At 46.2% G+C, this 18,781-nt stretch overlaps 1 protein-coding gene and 1 long non-coding RNA gene across 3 annotated transcripts; one reads left to right on the forward strand and one right to left on the reverse strand.

The window, feature by feature from the left end:
• Positions 1-5,163: 5,163 nt before the first annotated feature.
• On the reverse strand, positions 5,164-13,508 carry LOC109733609 (putative E3 ubiquitin-protein ligase LIN-1). Of its 2 annotated transcripts, none has more exons than XM_045227217.2 (17): positions 12,632-13,508; positions 11,132-11,192; positions 10,776-11,018; positions 10,319-10,401; positions 9,065-10,246; positions 8,847-8,988; positions 8,292-8,537; positions 7,918-8,215; positions 7,618-7,739; positions 7,061-7,180; positions 6,711-6,842; positions 6,497-6,619; positions 6,290-6,400; positions 6,071-6,217; positions 5,864-5,989; positions 5,520-5,636; positions 5,164-5,432 (listed from the first exon to the last, which is right to left on the reverse strand). In XM_045227217.2, the coding sequence occupies exons 1-17, from the start codon at positions 13,288-13,290 to the stop codon at positions 5,415-5,417; spliced, it is 3,930 nt and encodes a 1,309-aa protein (XP_045083152.1). In that variant the 5' UTR covers positions 13,291-13,508; the 3' UTR covers positions 5,164-5,414. The 2 variants fall into 2 exon arrangements, with proteins under 2 accessions (XP_045083152.1, XP_073353523.1); XM_073497422.1 differs by having other exon boundaries at positions 10,319-10,398; positions 12,632-13,507.
• Positions 10,191-11,907, forward strand: LOC109733615 (uncharacterized). Its single transcript, XR_002225670.4, has 5 exons — positions 10,191-10,469; positions 10,799-11,057; positions 11,137-11,204; positions 11,332-11,471; positions 11,568-11,907. It is a non-coding gene; the product is annotated as an uncharacterized lncRNA (long non-coding RNA).
• Positions 13,509-18,781: the final 5,273 nt, after the last annotated feature.

Below are 18,781 nucleotides of genomic sequence, written 5' to 3' on the forward strand. Positions count from 1 at the left end.
ATATTCTCAAGCTCCAATAGCTTGTAGAAGAGAAACCCTTATAAGGAGGTCCAACTCCTCTTCCACTTTCGGGGTGGGACTAAACTTCCCACTCCACCTAGTGCCAATAAACCCACATGGTCCCTTAGGGATTTTTCAGAAATTGCAATATGGGCCTAGAGCCCATCTCAAATTTCAGCATGCGGTGCCAAGGTTCGGTGGTGGTTCGGCAAGTGGCAATGGCGACGGCGAAGGTTTCATCTTGTGATGATGATGATAATGGAGTGACGATGGATGCGATGTCTTTTGGGTTGTGGCACGAAAACTACATTTAAATGTCGCAAAAGCTGTGTTTAAATTCTCGTAATTTGTGTTTTATTTATCAAAATCACGGCCAATTGCATTATTTGGTTTTACGGTTTGAGGGCTGAAATTGGTTGCGCGCGGAACAGCGCAGGGATATTCTCTTTTACCGGTTGGGTTTGTGGGCGCTGTTCCGCCGCAGCCGATTTTGGCCATTATAACGTGTTTTTCTCAGCCCTTAAAATGGCTATACGGGTCGCAGTTTTAAGGTGTCTGCTAGAGTTGCTCTTAGAGCATATCTAGCAGATCCGTAAAAGGGCCGAGCCCGTATAATTCCGGTAAGTGTACGGGTTCGGCCCGTTTTTCTGGCTAGAATAGACACCGTATCCGCGGTCCGGCCCGTAAATATTTTACCGCGGTCCGCAAAAACTCTCTCCCTACCGCTATATATGCGATTTCACCGCTCAAATACGGGTCAAAGCCTATCCTCCTCCGCCGCCGCTCCGCCGCAATTCCCCTCCTCCTCTGTCGCGATTCCCCTCCTCCTCTGCCCAGTTTCTTGCCGCCAGTGAGCCTGAAAAAGCCATGGATGGCTACGGGAGCTCTGGGGATGACGCGGAGCGCCGCCGCCACGCCAGGTCCGACGCCGCACGCAAGCGGGGCGCCGGAGGTGGCTCAACCACGGTAGCCAGCCGGCGTTCGAACCCCGCGAGCTGGTCGAGTTCGAGCGCGAGCTCGCCCGCCGCCGCCACGCCTCCTCCGGCTCCTCTGCCGCGGGGAGCTCGTCCGTGGGCGCCTCGAGCTCGCGGCTCACTCCGGGGAAGAGAGAGCCGAAGGAGCTCGGGCCGCTCGCCGTCAAGCTCAAGGCCGACTCGCCGCCACGTCGAGGAGTGATCGGCCCCGAGGACTACCTCCCCCCAGGGCAGGAGGAGCACCTAGAGCGCGTCGTCATGGAGCGTGTCGGCGAGGAAGCAGGAGGAGGCCGAAGCACGCTACCGTGAGCTCGAGTACGGCAGATGTTCCTCTAGACGGGCGTCGCGGGCGCACGCGTCCAAGGAGGCGGACCTGCGCGTCATGAAGGCGGAGCAGGCCAAGTTCTTCATCGACCTCGACTCCTTCGACGAGGATTGAGCTCCTCCGGCTCCTTCGCTGCGTCGTCGCCGCCGCGAGCTCGTCGATTTTTGGTCCCGCAGATTCCCCCACTAGTATGATCAATGTGCTATGTAGATGAACTAATGTATGATCAATGTCGTTGCAAGTTTCTCCCGTGAATGCTTATTTTAAATTTTACAATTTCATATACGGTGTCTGATTTTAGCAGCGCACAAATTCGACCCGCAAATTTCATCTGTAGCGAACTGTAAACGCAGTTTGCAGGTCGGCATTATACGGTGTCTGATAGAGATCCTCTTGGGGCACCAGAAGACTTCCTGACCGGTACTTCTGTCAAAGTCTTGTGTGATCTTCCATGGGAATGGGATGGAAATCTACGAGAAAGCAGAGCAGTCAGCAGCTAGCACTCCGTACGTCGCGCGGGCGGCGACTAAATGGAATGAAATGAAATGAACACCTAAATCTGCCAAACCGCCACACCGTTTCAACCCGTCAATCTCCTTCTTGGCCGGATAAATTTGGACTCTGCGCTCCATGTCTGCATGCATGCATGCATGACTGATGGCGGCCATACTTCTCAGCGAGTTTCCTAGTCCAGTCCAGCTGTCCGAGTGTGGACGACCTACCTGGGTCTCTCACTGTGTGTGTACCTACCCAGCAACGAGGGAAGATTCCAAATGTTAGGCCGGCCCCGTGACCCCACGAAAGCGGCAGACCCTACTTCCTCGAAGAGGACTCTCGTATGCTATGGCACGCGCAAATGTTTGAACCCCGGGACTCCGTCTTCCGCCACGAGGGTGACCTGAACCACACTAGCACATGATAGGTGTGGCCGCTCAAGTGAACGCCAGAATAAGAGTCCAACGATCGGCAGGACGCCAAAGGGGTCCAGCGATGCGTAGATTTTTCTCAGGAGTCGTCGTGCCGTAGACGACGGGCGTCGGCGTCGGCGTCGGCAAATTGTGCATCCGCAAGGCAGGGGCAAAATGGACAAAATAGCCCAAAGGCACGAAAGTAATTTGGAAAACAAACTCTCGTCGAATCTATTTCACAAACTTCAACCCTTTTAGGTACTAGCTCTCAACACATAATCGCTATGCCACACGGGTAACCCTTGAGGCATGGGTGCTACACAATGTAGCACCCGAGTCATGACCCTACATTGTGAGCATAGCTTCTCCGTGTCAGGCGCTATATTGTGTAGTATAGCGCCTTCGTCTATGTGTTGGACGCTATCTGAAAGGGTTATTTCTGTGAAATAATTTCGTTCAGATTTTTTTTAAATTACTTTCGGCTTTGGGTTATTTTTGTACATTTTACCCAAGGCATGCATTGCAGGGTACCAATAATGGGATGGGACGAACAACACAAACCACAAGCAAAAAATCATCCACGCTTGTGAAGGGTCACTCTGGATCAGCAACTTACTTTGTACTCCTATTATTTTTTATTTTACGGGGGTGCCTTTTTGGAGCAAACATATGCTTGTGCCATGCGTGTTGGTGTTGGTGCTCACGCCGGGCGTGAGACGGTGTATGCGTGAATGAATGATCATGAGGCGGCACCGTGCTTGTGTCCCCCCATCCCCATGTGGATCATGTGGTGTGAGCTGTGCCCCCATGCCTCCATCACGTTGCTGCACTTGCCCGTGCCTGTGACTAGGCTCCTTTCCCGCTTCAATTTTCTTTTCTGGACGACCTTCAACCATGGGGACTGGCAGGCTTGTGTGTGTATCTCCCCTTCTGGGCTGGGCTGGGGAGGAAGAAACCTGAGGCCATTTTGCTGCTTTGGGCTCATTATGGTGAGGGCCGTGCTGGCAGCTCTGCCAAAACGAGCCGGCGATTCGTGGCATTTCCTATTCGATGCCTTCAGCGCTCATTAACGTACATGCTGTTAACTGATGAAGGCGCTCTTACCTGGGCCGGTGCAGGCGACAGGCTTCAAACTTGTAATCTCTGGATTTGAAGGAAAGCACAGCAACCACTAGTCTATCCCACCCATTGGGAAATACTTGTTTTTTTTTCTTTCTCCAGTTCGTGGTTTTTTCTCCTGACATTTTTATTGGGTTTTTCTTTTACCATTTTCTTTTCTTCCTTCTTTTTCTTTTATATTAAATGCGTGGATTCATTTCAAATTCATGAATTTTTTTCTCCAAAATCTATGGATATTTTCACAACCGCTTGCAATCTTGCGCCGCATAGAGTCGATGAAGGTATAAGTCGCCTGCTAATATAAGTGCTTCGCTACATGCCAGAATTTTGAGCGTTCCAGAGTAATCCCCTTGAAACCCACCATCGACACCTCCAGGTAAACACCCTAGTGATCGTGGCAGATTGCCCCAATTGCTCCCTTGACTACATGCCTTGAGATCGCTCCATCAACGTTGAGCTTTGCGAAGTTCCCAGGCAGTGGTAACCATTGAGCAGGTTGTTGCGTTCTCATTCTGCTCGTGGGCCTAAACTTAAATGCTAAAGGCACATGCCTAGCTGCAGCGCTCCTCGTTGATTCGAGCCATCTTGTAAAGAGTGATTCCACATGAAATAAATAACATTTTTCTTATTTTTTTGGAACTTGCCACACCCTGCTTTATGTATTAGATCGCCTATATGTATCAATGAATACAAAAAAAAGAAAAAAGAAAAACTCTGAAGCTTATTTGGCATTTGCATATTTTTGTATCTTATTGGATTTTATTGCCTTAGTAGGCAACTAAAATTTTCTAATTCAATTTGTGCCAAATAATACTACCACATTCTTGTACGATGCAAGTAACCCTAAATAATTTTATTAGGATTTAACTTTAAGAAATCTAACTGCAAATAATAATTGTTCTAAAACCTTATAAACAACGGTACAAATATAAGTACAATTTGCTATATAAATAAACCATTAAAAATCATATCTAAAGTCTATACCATCCTAGAACAACACGTAAAGTAAAAATATTTTTTTGGAGGGAATTAAATATATATTGTGAGGATATATATGTGTATATGTGTGTGTGTGTGTGCATGTATTTTCCATAAAAAAGTATATGCATGTATTTTTACAAATAATATTTTGAGGATATATCTCATTGTTGAATTAAATACATGCATATACATTTTACATGAGAAAAAATATTAAAAAAATAAAAAATAAAAAACCACAAAAAAGTGGAACGAAAACCGGAAAAAGAACCGACAAAACCGGCCCAGCCCACCAGCGGGGTACAAGAATTGGCTCTCGGCGGGGCGCGTGGGGGCTCCATTCAAATGGTGCATATTTTCTCCGGAAGCTTCTAGTACTCTCTCAAAGGTTCCCTCCTCTCAACTCGGACCTCTGATTCCTGGTTGGTCTGGCGTCGCGCATACATGTACGGAAGGTCAGGCGTGGACGCGTAGTGGAGGGGGGAGGGCAAGAAGCCAAGAAGAGTTTCTCCAGGAGCACACCCGCAGGGTGTTCGTCGGAATGCCGCAACGGACATGCCATCGGCACAGTAGCAGTGGCGGCTATGTCAATTTGCTTCGGATGCTTCATCAGGTGCACCTGTATTTTGCTTGATCCTTATCAGTATTGTTCGTCGGTCTGCTACAAATTGCGTTGCTTTTGTTGTTCAGCATGCGCTGTTTTTACATGGTAGCTGGAATGCTGGCAGCCCGGCCATATTGAGCTTTGATTCTACACTTCTTTGGCTTTCTGCCTAAATGCCCGATTTCAGTTTCACTATGCCAATGCGAATTTATGGAAGTTGCTACCAGTGAGAAAGTGTCAAGTATTCACACACACTGACACAGAATCAAGTTTTTTTAACCGTGAACATGTACGTTATCCTCTCAAAGAAGAAATATACTCACAAGATCACTATTTACATTGTGAAGGTACGACCGTACTAGTCACTACGATGCTGTGTCCTCAGGAGGGGTGCCTTGTACAACAAAGGGGTGTCATTTCCTTATTTTCCATGTGTGTTCTGTACACGCTCTGCATTTACAAAAGTTGATCCATGTTCTGTGCTCTTCTCTTTTCTTTTGCGCCCTTCACAAGGGGATCCATGCCTGTAATAGCAATTTATTCTTGGTGTAAATGCTAGAAGAACATGAACGACACCTCATAAGATTCATGGTATGCTACTGAGTACTGACCTTGATTAACCCGGTTTCAGTTCCACAGAAAATGATGTCGTTTGCGGTGAAGATGCTCGTTATCTTACTCCCTGCAGACAGCCTTCCAACTTTCTGCTGCTTCTCTCTCAACCATATCTGTCAATATCAATTGGCAGAAGCATAATCAGGTTGGTAAGTTCTGTAATTTTGTAATTAAGACATCGGAGTGAAAGAGGTGTACTAGTATGACATGCCACATATTGATATATAGATTAGTGTAACCAAAATAATGATGATGATGATAATAATAGTAATAATCTTTCTTCAGGTAGTAGTAGTAATAATAATAATAATAATAATAATAATAATAATAAACCTATTACCTGAATGACACTTGGGCTTTTATTGCAGGTCAAGTAGATGAAGTCCTCGACCACTGCCATTGCCTCTACATTTGTTCCCTTTGGCATTGGCATTGTCATCGTGGGCTTGCATCGCCTTTTCCAGTCCTGTTTCCAAAGTAGTACCATGTTTAGCATTTTATTTTTCATGTGATGGATGATGGTTTTGAGAGATCAACTGAACATTACCTTTATGGCAGATCCTTCCACTTGAGAACCACCACAGTACATCCAATCTTTATATAGTACTATGGAGCTAATTGATTGCTTACTGATTCTCCAGCTTCTTGTAGGTGCTCTTATCTCAATCTTCGATTCTACTGATACATCTAATTCCTGATAACATGTTTTATATTTCAGATATCATGTTTTTAGATGCTGCTACCATCATCGACTAACAAAACTAACCTGTATACTCAAGTCTCCGCAGCCGAGGTAAGCTTTTCCCTGAGAAAGAGCTAAGGATTTTACATGCTTGCTCTTGTAAAATGTCTGGGTGCTTCTTGCTGAACAAGAGAACTGTGGAAGTAAAAGGAATGCAAAGTAAAAACAGTGTTATTGCTATACACCCCATCCGGTGAGATAATTTCTGGACCATAGGAAGCAAATGCACACCTTCAGAACGTTTTTATGTGTAAGTACAATAATTTTGTCACCGTAAATATCAAACTTCTGCACAGCCTCTTTTATTTGAAATACCTCAACACACTCAAGCTTGCGCTGTGCCATTTTCCATACCTGCAAAGGAGCATTATTTTACCCGAACAAAGGAGCATATTAGTTAATGATTTATGATTACTTTTCCTTTATGGTTGATTGCAGTTCCTACCCGAATAGATTTGTCAGCTGATCCGCTCAAGAGATTTTGTCCAGTTTCTGATAGTGCAAAACACGTGACTGCTTTCTTGTGCTCTTTAACCTCTCTGATGATTACTGCTCTCTGGCCTTTTATATCCCATGCCTGTGTAGGAACACCCAAGTATTAGGAATTTAGTTAGCAAACTATTACAGTGTTACTCTCGTTTTAATAGATGATTTTTAAGGAGAAAAACCATAGATTATCCCTAATTATGAATTAACTATTGCCATGCAAATATATGTGTGTTACTTTTGTTTAAGGCAAATATGTGTGACTTATGGGTTGGAAAGTATCTACTGAGATATGGAACATATCATTACCCTGATGGTGCCATTGAAGTAACCAACAAAGAGCTGCCCTCTAAAGAATGTTATAGCAGTTGCTGCTCCATTGCCAGGTTGACCAATCTCTAGGATTTGTGTATGTACACATGATACACGCTGCACTGACAACTTCAGACAATTAGATTTCATGTAAAAGTAAAGCTTTGCGAAGGAGAACTAGAGTCGAATAATTCTTATTACATCTGCATTATAGCTTCTGGAAAATCCTAAAGCACATGTTCTTGAGTTTAGAAGGGAAAAAAGGACCACGCTAAAATTATAAAGACACGTAGATGTCCATTTTAATATTGGTGCCATCTTTTATTTAAGACAGTATAATTCATCTTTATTACTCCCTCCGTCCAACAATATAAGATGTTATTACATCCAATATACTCACATATTGGATGTAACAACATCTTATATTGTGGGACGGAGGGAGTATAAGTTAAAGACGAATATGAACCATCGAGTTTTCGCTCACAGATCTGATTCAGAAAGGAAGGAGGGGAAAATAAGTAAATAAAACATGACTTAATTTTAACAGTACTCACTGGTTTCCTAGGGAGGTAGTAATCTGTAACTTGAAGTAACTCCTCAGCCATCCATGTGAATGATGAAAGCCTCCTAAGGGATTCTCGCGAACCCTCTGACAAGCTCATCAACTTTTGCTTACCTGACGTTGGGGAAACAGATCACTTCTTTGGAACATATTAATTTGACTATTATTGTGTTACAAACTTAGGCTAGTTGACTCTACATTTGGAATCAACATAATACGCAATGTACTAGCTAGTCAATACCAAACCATTCAACTTTAAGTCTAATAAATAGGCATAAGAAACTCTCCTTACCTTTTCCAGAGGTGTAGTTATATACACACATGCACGCTAGAACCCTTTCGTCAAGCTCGTTTCCCGGATGAAGGTGGTGCACTATGTCAAGCAACAAGATCTCACAAGCATAATATCTTATATCATTTTCACCAAGGGAAGCCAGCTCACTTGCAAGCCATGCGGCGCATACTAGGCAGTCGTGTGAGGTTCCCTTCACCTTGCTTTGCAATCCTTTGGCTAGTGCACTGATAAATGGCACTCCTATTCCTATAATTGCTCGTGCAAATTTGTTGCTCCATGAGTTTATTTCTGTATCCTGCATCGTATTTTTACTCGTCAATTAAAACTAGTTTCTGTTACGCTAGCAAATAATGAATATTTTTATACTTGACCTGAAGGCAAGCATCCTGCCAGTCGATGTTCCTGATCATATTTCTATGAGATTTCGAGGTGAGACCTGCTTTCTTTGATAGCCATGCAGCAGTGTAGGATTCTCCTGACCAGGAATAAGTCCCTCCAAGATTTGACAGAAAAGACGCTGCTAGTGCTTGTGCAGTGAAATTTTCTTGAGATGATAGAGATTCCAGTAGGACCTCCACTGCTTCATCTTTGAAGACACTCCTTCCATCTGGGTTTTCCTGCAAAAACAAGAAAATAAACTTTCATTTCCGATAATGTAAGGTCACTGCAGTGCCGTGTCTGTTTAAATACGTATTTCCTTCTTTTTGGAATCAAGGGCAGGAGCTCTGCCTCATTTGATTAACAGAAAAAAGAGAAGACAAACGCCAACATAAGCTGGGAGACGGCTCAGTTAAAAATGGTGGGTGTCAATGCATTGTGACCCTTAAAGTTCATTCTAGCTAGTATGCAGCATATCATCTGTTGTTTCTATGGACCAGAAGAAAAATGATTGTTCAGATCAGGAGTATCTGGGATAGTAGGAATACCAGCATATCCAATTGAAGGAGGAGATTAGCCGCTAAAACCCGTTGCTCAGGTTCAGTTTGATGGAGGCAGGCCACCAATGTATGCATAATAGCAATGCCTCCTAGCTGCCATATTTTTTGTAGCAAAGAAATTGCAGAGGACCTGAAGGTTGACACAATTGGACAAGTTATTATGGCAAAGGTTTAACAATTGAGCCTTATCAGGGTGTGGATCATACCGAGGAATCTGAAGAATCTCATGGAAGTATTCAAGCGCAGCGTACTTGACACGCTGCTCTTTCCTTCTGAGAAGGTGAAGGAAAGGTTCCACTGGAGTAGCCTGTGAAAGAAACTTCTTACAGTTTCCGCTAAGTCGCACACACCTGACGAGAATAGCTGCCAGGGCCATGCCTTCTTCCAAGTTGTTGTTCTTTGCAACATCAACAAGCTTAGAGAGAATAGGAGGAGAGCTGATTGTGGCCAAGTGAACATTATTCGTTACATAGTCGAATGCTGTCACTAAGATCTCAATGAGAGCTATCGATGCAGATGTTGGCGTCAGTGGAAGCAGCGTAGGCCATTTTTGGGTGGCAGTGTTACAGGCCACGTGTAGAAGTGAAGGTAACAGCTCCAAGTTTTTTATCTCTGAAGGTGAAGGATCCAATAAATATATCAGAATGACCGCTTCATGCACATCTCTCTTCAACACAGTGGCTAAATTGGATAAATAGAAGTCTTTCCTCTTGATGTCTCTCATTACATTCCTATCTTCAGATATCATAAGCACTAGAACATAAACTGATGCTCTGATCACTTTATCCTTCTTGTCTGTTGAAATGCTATCAAACAGTTGTTCAAGGATGTCTTGCCTTACTGACGGTTTGTGTCTCACTTCAGATGTATGGCTCAGCAGCTGCCATATAGTTGTGACTTCTGAGCTGGCATCTAGGCAGCTTTCTAGCCCGTCAGAAACCAATAGTTTTGATACCGCCTTCTCGAATCTTTCAAGAAAGTCAACCTGACTGTTGTTCCCGCTGCGCGAGCTGGCATCGCTCCAGTCATCACTGTTTGAGAAAGGTTTGAATTTCCTACTCATGCTTCCTCGAGACACTAGGTCGGATAGAGCACTTCTCTTGATGAATTTGGTTGAGAAGTTGCTGAAGCACCTGAGATCATGCCTGGGTGTGCATTGTGGAGAAATGTCATCCTTGTTAAAATAGTTGGACACGGCGTATGAGTCTGCATTGTGCAGATCGAAGACTGAAGTTGACAGACTGTTCGGTGAGCCTTGTGATCTGCTTAATTGCAAGTTGTTTGGTTGCATCTCAGCGTCATCGACAGTGTAAAGTGGAGATTCGGGGGCATATATCATTGCATTCTCAGGAGAAGTGCACCATGTTAGACTCTTGTTGTGGCATGATCTACCCAACAAAAGAATGCGTTAGGATGGCAATACTCGGCAGTATAACAGATGAAGTCGAATGCAGTAGTACCTTTCATGGAGTTTACTTGACAAGAAATCTGCATTAATAGGCATAATCTTTGCTGGCCTCCCTTTGTCATGTAGAGCTGCCTGCTTCAGATGAATTAAATGCCATTAAACTCTAAGGGCTGCGCCAGCATATCTAAAATTTTGCAGTTAAGGTACAAATTCTGTTGCCCCACATACTAATGTTACAAAGTTCCGCTTACAATTGCAGGAAAGGATTTCACTTATTTTTGTTGGATAACAGTTGTGCTATTTTTAGTACTGTTGGTGTCTTAACATCTTGGTCTCCTTAGGCTTTTATATTTTCTCACAAACAAAAATGTTGGACAACATTCAAATAAGGGATAGCTGTTCTTTTGATAATGATCTGATAGCACAGTACTTGTTCGGAAAAAAATGCGAACACAGAACTCTCTTCGCCATTACAATTTGCAATGAGTGGTAGGATTTGCATGTCTTACCTCGCTGTCGCTTGCTTCGCTAGAATCAATATGCGAGTAGAATGAAACCGGGGAGTCGGACTGGGCCTCCTCGAGCATCTCATGGAGGCACCTGCTGTCAGAGCTCCCCTTGGCATCTTCCTGAAACTCCTGATCGGCACAGCTGAGAAAGTACTTCAGCTCGGCGAAGCCACCATGGCCGCCGATGTTGGAGACGGAGGCCGTGCTCTTCTCCTCATGTCCGATCCATTGGGCCGTCGTCTCCTGCAGAAATGTCAAGTCCACCTCAGCTCTAAAACACAGGTAACTCCCCAACTCATCTGCATATACATGCCCTGCATTGTACAGAGACATGTGTGCTAAAGTACATCACTTGCCTCAGATACATTTCTCCATCTTGGAATCACAGAGCCTGCAGATTTTCCCGGCTGAAAGCACCTGTCCATGGAGGTATGTATGTATGTTACTACTATAGTAGGAGTATAGAGAAGCAGAAGGTGTTTTTCAACTCTGATATATAGCAGTGTTGTGTAGCACCACTCAAGATGATGTCTCTAGATGGTGTTAAATTTTGTAGGCATGCGGCTGGTGTTGTTGTGGGTCAGGATGGTTTAGTGTGCATGCTTGTCTCAAGCTGCTAGTGGAGAATCTTTGCTTTGCTTTGCATTGCTTCAGAAACTCGTCAGGAATTTTGGAGATGGCATGCCGGTAAAAAAGGTGTGTCAGTCAAGTTCCTTTATAGAATCCCTTTTGCAAAAAGGATTAGTCCTCTGCTGATCTCTCCCTCCTTTTTTCCTTTTTGCCATATCACAGGGACATGTAGAGAAAGTGCTCTACAGAATCGGGAAGGAAAGAAAAGATTGAGCAAAAGGAATGAAGAAGGCAACTCCCAGTCAGCTCTTTTGGAAATCACAAGTTGGTATCCACACGAAATAATTCCGGGCCTCTTTGGTTTGCCGGATCTCACATTTTTTATAGGACGGAAATCTACAGGAATTAGCACCATTGATGTAAAATACATGGAGGATTTTCATAGGAAAAACATAGGAACAAGGATTCCAGAGAAAAATTCCTACATATGTATTCGGTTCGTAGGAAATGCGTACATGAATTTTATAGGAATACTATTCATTTCCTATGTTTTTGAAGAAAACTATACATCCACTCAAATCTCATTTTATGTGTAGGAACGAGGCAAGTCAATTTCTTAGGATAACAAGTGTCATCCTATCAAATTCCTATAATACTTCCAGTTCCTACGTTTTGGTTACCTCCAAACCGAACGAAGCCTTAGAAGTTTGGGTGGATGGAAATTTTCCTCTAAAATCTGAAATCGTGTGAACCAAATGACCTCGACAAAAAAGAAAGGAAAAACTTGGGATTAAAATCCTACAAAACTTCTATAAAAATTCCATTGAATCAAAGGTCATTTTCCCTATAGTTCGATTTCAAAGAAATGCTGCATTCCAAACGATCTTCGAGCTACGGTAGGTTACCAAAGGAGAATTATATCTATGATCCAAGAATAGAACTTCACAGTTATGGAGATGGAAAGGAAATTAGCAAGAAAAGAAAAGAGAAAAGGTGAAAGAGACATTGGACAAAACTGCAGCAGCAAAATCTTTTCCACGAGATGAAAAGGGGCCGCACCACATCACGACCCTATCATGAAAAAGCCCCCTGTTCACTTTCCAGTACCCCTCGTCAGCATGGTGTGTGTACAGTGCGATGTAGGAGTATACGTGTGTGCGCGTACAGTTATACTGTCCAGCGTATGTGCATACGCCCTGTGAACGTACGGCTTGCATGTGAGTACCGTTATAACTGTCTCGCGGTAAAACAAACATGGGTTCCCACGCTCGCGACGGCTCACTCACCCGCCACCGTCGGCCGAGGCGCCGGCGCCATCGGGCGCGGCGGCCACGACCCTGTAGTACATGAGCCAGTCCTTGTACCGCCTGGCGGCCCGCCGCGCCGCGTCCTCCTCGCTGGCGCCGGCGCCGCCGGCGCGCGCGAGGACGGCCTCGTCGAACAGCCCGTCCCAGAGCGCGCGGGGCGCGAGCCCGCCGCCGGCCAGCGCGGCGGGGGAGACGAGCACCGCCTGCAGGAAGTGCGCGGCCATCTGCCACGCGTCCCCCTGCGCCGCCCGCACCAGGGCCAGGTAGAAGTAGGCGCACGCGGCGACGACCCGGTTGTCCCGCCCCGCCGTCCGCCCCTCCTCCGGCAGCAGCGCGGGCGCCTGCAGCGCCGCCTCGACGTCGTGGAGGAGCCCCGCGTCTCCGGGCGCGTCCGCGGAGGCCGCGGACGGGAGCGAGTCGATGGCGCCCTGCAGAGCGGCGAGGACGGCGTCGTCGTCGTCGCCGTCGGCCGAGGAGGCCGGGCGCGGGGAAGGCCCCGCGAGCAGCTTGACGCACCGGCGCCGCGTGGCGAGGAGGTCGGCCGGGTCGGCGAGGAGCGCGGCGAGGTGGTGGCCGAGGAAGGAGATGAGGGAGCAGATGGAGGCGTGCGGCGGGAATGCCGTCGCCGTCGCTGTCATCGTCGGCACTGTCTGTAACTCCGGCTCCTCCTCCGGGTGGAGTGGTTCTCGGGTAGATAAGCGCTTGCATGCGCGCGAGTGAAAGAGAAATGCACAGGCGTGCCTCCGGCTACTCGGAGAGAGAGAGGAGACGGACGATGCACTTGGCGCGCACGGACAATGTTGGGTAGGTATGCGAGGAGGTAGCTGGTCCTTCCTTCCTTCCTTGATGTCATGTGGAGATAAGCGTGGTGGATTACTACTGCTTCACAGGGGGGGAGAGATTTGGTTTTTGCGGTTAAATGAACGGAAGCATTTCTTAGATGGATCTCAGAGGGGGAAGGAGTAATAAACAGTGACTTCGGCTGGGTAGATCGATACTTCTTCTGGGTCACAGAGGTGCGGCCTACACGTCTCCGCTCCACGATTCAGAGGATAGATAGAGTCGAATGCTGCTGGGTGGTGTCACGGGTACTCCACCTCAGTCCTCAGATGATTAAAACATGTGTAGCAAGTCAAGTTTTTGTTGTTGAGGGAAGCAAATTAAGCTTTTACTGGACTAAAGTTGCATTTTCCAGAACCGATGGGAATTAACTTAAGAAAATTCCAGTCAACTTAGACATAGACGGATCAACTTTTTAAGTGAAAGACTTTTGTTGACTTCAGATTGAGTCCAACCAAAGCTCCCGGTATCTGCATCTGAATGCACACAACCAATGGCATGCAAACCAACTATACTAAATGGGAAACTCGCTAAGTACATGAACTACTCTGACCTAGTACTTGCCAGGTGCCTTAGCTCAATCCGGAAGGAGCGAATCCAACTCATACTTGAGTGAGTAGAGCTCTGCCATACATGAGCGTGACTGTCAGAAGGCGCTTCTGCTAATTAGCAGTGATGGTCCATACTTATCAAAATATGTACACCTGGTGAGGGACACCGAAAGGGAGATCTCATTAGCTAAAACTGATCACGAGCAAAACCATGCCACTCATATCCTCGCTTTTGTGCATCATTTTTGAACGGTCGTGGTCGTGGCGAAACAGACGAGATCGACGCAAAACACGGCGTAACTAACAGCATGTAGGGCAGATGTGGCACGACAAAGCGACAACGCATACCAGTTACACTTGCACATCAGCTCTGCCGCACCGTACGTGTCCGTTGGTTGTCACATGGTCTCAAGGACGTCCGGAAGTCGACTAGATCCAGCATTCCACATTTCGCCCGGTTGCCTTGGATTTTGCGGTCTTCAATGGTCACATGCGGCCGTTCATCCTTGTATGAACATGTGTGAACGCTTGTTACTTTTTTTCTACTGCGAGACTATTCTTCCATGGCAGATTTAACGGCACAATTTCTCCCCGAGAGCCTGAGAAATGTTCTTACTGAAGTGCGCACAGTGATCTGGTGGGCGATGACTCTATGTAATTATGTACTGTGCTATACTTGGTGTCTACTGCAGTACGTTCGTGTCAAAGCATACACTTCTTATCCTCGGACAAGTCACGAGAGGTCGAGTAAATAGCATAAAACTACTACTTTACAAGTTAGGTTTTAAAAAACTATCGGTTTTTTAATTTTTCTCAGATAACTATCAAACGGGTGGTTGTCTGTTTCAGAAAACTCAAATCATCGAGTCGTTTTCAGTTGATCGCGATTATGACAGTTGGGGCCTGTTGGAAATATGCCCTAGAGGCAATAATAAATGGTTATTATTATATTTCTTTGTTCATGATAATAGTCTATTATTCATGCTATAATTGTATTGTCCGGAAATCGTAATACATGTGTGAATACATAGACCACAACGTGTCCCTAGTAAGCCTCTAGTTGACTAGCTCGTTGATCAACAGATAGTCATGGTTTCCTGACTATGGACATTGGATGTCATTGATAACGGGATCACATCATTAGGAGAATGATGTGATGGACAAGACCCAATCCTAAGCATAGCACAAAAGATCGTGTAGTTTCGTTTGCTAGAGCTTTTCCAATGTCAAGTATCTTTTCCTTAGACCATGAGATCGTGCAACTCCCGGATACCCTAGGAGTGCTTTGGGTGTGCCAAACGTCACAACGTAACTGGGTGACTATAAAGGTGCACTACGGGTATCTCCGAAAGTGTCTGTTGTGTTGGCACGGATCGAGACTGGGATTTGTCACTCCGTGTGACGGAGAGGTATCTCTGGTCCCACTCGGTAATGCATCATCATAATGAGCTCAATGTGACTAAGGCGTTAGTCACGGGATCATGCATTGCGGTACGAGTAAAGAGACTTGCCGGTAACGAGATTGAACAAGGTATTGGGATACCGACGATCGAATCTCGGGCAAGTAACATACCGATTGACAAAGGGAATTGCATACGGATTGATTGAATCCTCGACACCGTGGTTCATCCGATGAGATCATCGTGGAACATGTGGGAGCCAACATGGGTATCCAGATCCCGCTGTTGGTTATTGACCGGAGAGGCGTCTCGGTCATGTCTGCATGTCTCCCGAACCCGTAGGGTCTACACACTTAAGGTTCGGTGACGCTAGGGTTGTAGAGATATATGTATGCGGAAACCCAAAAGTTGTTCGGAGTCCCGGATGAGATCCCGGACGTCACGAGAGGTTCCGGAATGGTCCGGAGGTGAAGAATTATATATAGGAAGTCAAGTTTCGGCCACCGGGAAAGTTTCGGGGGTTACCGGTATTGTACCGGGACCACCGGAAGGGTCCCGGGGGTCCACCTATCCCGGAGGGCCCCGTGGGCTGAAAGTGGAAGGGAACCAGCCCTTAGTGGGCTGGGGCGCCCCCCTTGGGCCTCCCCCCATGCGCCTAGGGTTGGGAACCCTAGGGGGGAACTTCCCCCTTGCCTTGGGGGGCAAGGCACCCCTTCCCCCCTTTGGTCGCCGCCCCCCTTGGAGATCCCATCTCCCTGGGCCGGCGCCCCCCCCAGGGGGCCTATATAAAGGGGGGGAGGGAGGGCAGCAACACACAGCCTTGGGCGCCTCCCTCCTCCCCTGCAACACCTCTCTCTCTCTCGCAGAAGCTCGGTGAAGCCCTGCCGGAGACCAGCTACATCCACCACCACGCCGTCGTGCTGTTGGATCTTCATCAACCTCTCCTTTCCCCTTGCTGGATCAAGAAGGAGGAGACGTTGCTGCACCGTACGTGTGTTGAACGCGGAGGTGCCGTCCGTTCGGCACTCGGTCATCGGTGATTTGGATCACGGCAAGTACGACTCCGTCATCCACGTTCATTGGAACGCTTCCGCTCGCGTACAAGGGTATGTAGATGCACTCCCTTCCCCTCGTTGCTAGTATACTCCATAGATGCATCTTGGTGAACGTAGGAAAATTTTAAAATTATGCTACGATTCCCAACAGTGGCATCATGAGCCAGGCCTATGCGTAGTTACTATGCACGAGTAGAACACAAAGCAGTTGTGGGCGTTGAGTTTGCCAATTCTTCTTGCCGCTACTAGTCGTTTCTTGTTTCGGCGGCATTGTAGGATGAAGCGGCCCGGACCGACCTTACACGTACGCTTACGTGAGACAGGTTCCACCGACTGACATGCACTAGTTGCATAAGGTGGCTAGCGGGTGTCTGTCTCTCCTACTTTAGTCGGAACGGATTCGATGAAAAGGGTCCTTATGAAGGGTAAATAGAAATTGGCAAATCACGTTGTGGTCAATACGTAGGTAAGAAAACGTTATTGCTAGAAACCTACAAACCACGTAAAAACTTGCAACAACAATTAGAGGTCGTCTAACTTGTTTTTGCAGCAAGTGCTATGTGATGTGATATGGCCAGAAGATGTGATGAATGATATATGTGATGTATGAGATTGATCATATTCTTGTAATAGGAATCACGACTTGCATGTCGATGAGTATGACAACCGGCAGGAGCCATAGGAGTTGTCTTTATTATTTTGCATGACCTGCGTGTCATTGAATAACGCCATGTAATTTACTTTACTTTGTTGCTAAACGCGTTAGCCATACAAGTAGAAGTAATCGTTGGCGTGACGACTTCATGAAGACACAATGATGGAGATCATGATGATGGAGATCATGGTGTCATGCCGGTGACGAAGATGATCATGGTGCCCCGAAGATGGAGATCAAAGGAGCATGATGATATTGGCCATATCATGTCACTATTTGATTGCATGTGATGTTTATCATGTTTTTGCATCTTATTTGCTTAGAACGACGGTAGTAAGTAAGATGATCCCTTATAATAATTTCAAGAAAGTGTTCACCCTAACTGTGCACCGTTGCGAAGGTTCATTGTTTCGAAGCACCACGTGATGATCGGGTGTGATAGATTCTAACGTTCGAATACAACGGGTGTTGACGAGCCTAGCATGTACAGACATGGCCTCGGAACACACACAATACACTTAGGTTGACTTGACGAGCCTAGCATGTACAGACATGGCCTCGGAACACGGAGGACCGAAAGGTCGAGCATGAGTCGTATAGAAGATACGATCAACATGGAGATGTTCACCGATCTTGACTAGTCCGTCTCACGTGATGATCGGACACGACCTAGTTGAATTCGGATCATGTTTCACTTAGATGACTAGAGGGATGTCTATCTGAGTGGGAGTTCATTAAATAATTTGATTAGATGAACTCAATTATCATGAACTTAGTCTAAAATCTTTACACTATGTATTGTAGATCAAATGGCCAACGTTGTCCTCAATTTCAACGCGTTCCTAGAGAAAACCAAGCTGAAAGATGATGGCAGCAACTATACGGACTGGGTCCGGAACCTGAGGATCATCCTCATAGTAGCCAAGAAAGATTATGTCTTAGAAGCACCGCTAGGTGAAGCACCAATCCCTGAGAACCAAGACGTTATGAACGCTCGGCAGCAGCGTGCTGATGATTACTCCCTCGTTCAGTGCGGCATGCTTTACAGCTTAGAGCCGGGTCTCCAAAAGCGTTTTGAAAAACATGGAGCATATTTGATGTTCGAGGAGCTGAAACTGGTTTTTCAAGCTCATGCCCGGGTCGAGAGATATGATGTCTCCGACAAGTTCTTCAGCTGTAAAATGGAGGAGAATAGTTCTGTTAGTGAGCACATACTCAGAATGTCTGGGTTGCACAACCGCTTGTCTCAGCTGGGAGTTAATCTCCCGGATGACGCGGTCATTGACAGAATCCTCCAGTCGCTTCCACCAAGCTACAAGAGCTTTGTGATGAACTTCAATATGCAAGGGATGGAAAAGACCATTCCTGAGGTATATTCAATGCTGAAATCAGCTGAGGTAGAGATCAGAAAAGAACATCAAGTGTTGATGGTGAATAAAACCACTAAGTTCAAGAAGGGCAAGGGTAAGAAGAACTTCAAGAAGGACGGCAAGGGAGTTGCCGCGCCCGGTAAACCAGTTACTGGGAAGAAGTCAAAGCATGGACCCAAGCCCGAGACTGAGTGCTTTTATTGCAAGGGAAGTGGTCACTGGAAGCGGAACTGCCCCAAATACTTAGCGGACAAGAAG

This window comes from Aegilops tauschii, chromosome 1, assembly GCF_002575655.3.
Source record: "Aegilops tauschii subsp. strangulata cultivar AL8/78 chromosome 1, Aet v6.0, whole genome shotgun sequence".
Lineage (NCBI taxonomy): Eukaryota > Viridiplantae > Streptophyta > Magnoliopsida > Poales > Poaceae > Aegilops > Aegilops tauschii.

What these genes read in the sequence shown, in the direction of transcription:
- LOC109733609 (XM_045227217.2), bottom strand. Translation starts at nt 13,290, where the DNA reads ATGACAGCGACGGCGACGGCATTCCCGCCGCACGCCTCCATCTGCTCC. An exon ending in TCAAGTAAACTCCATGAAAG is followed by an intron (nt 10,247 to 10,318) that starts GTACTACTGCAT and finishes TTTGTTGGGTAG; the next exon opens with ATCATGCCACAACAAGAGTC. An exon ending in TCCTTCAATTGGATATGCTG is followed by an intron (nt 8,538 to 8,846) that starts GTATTCCTACTA and finishes TTGTTTTTGCAG; the next exon opens with GAAAACCCAGATGGAAGGAG.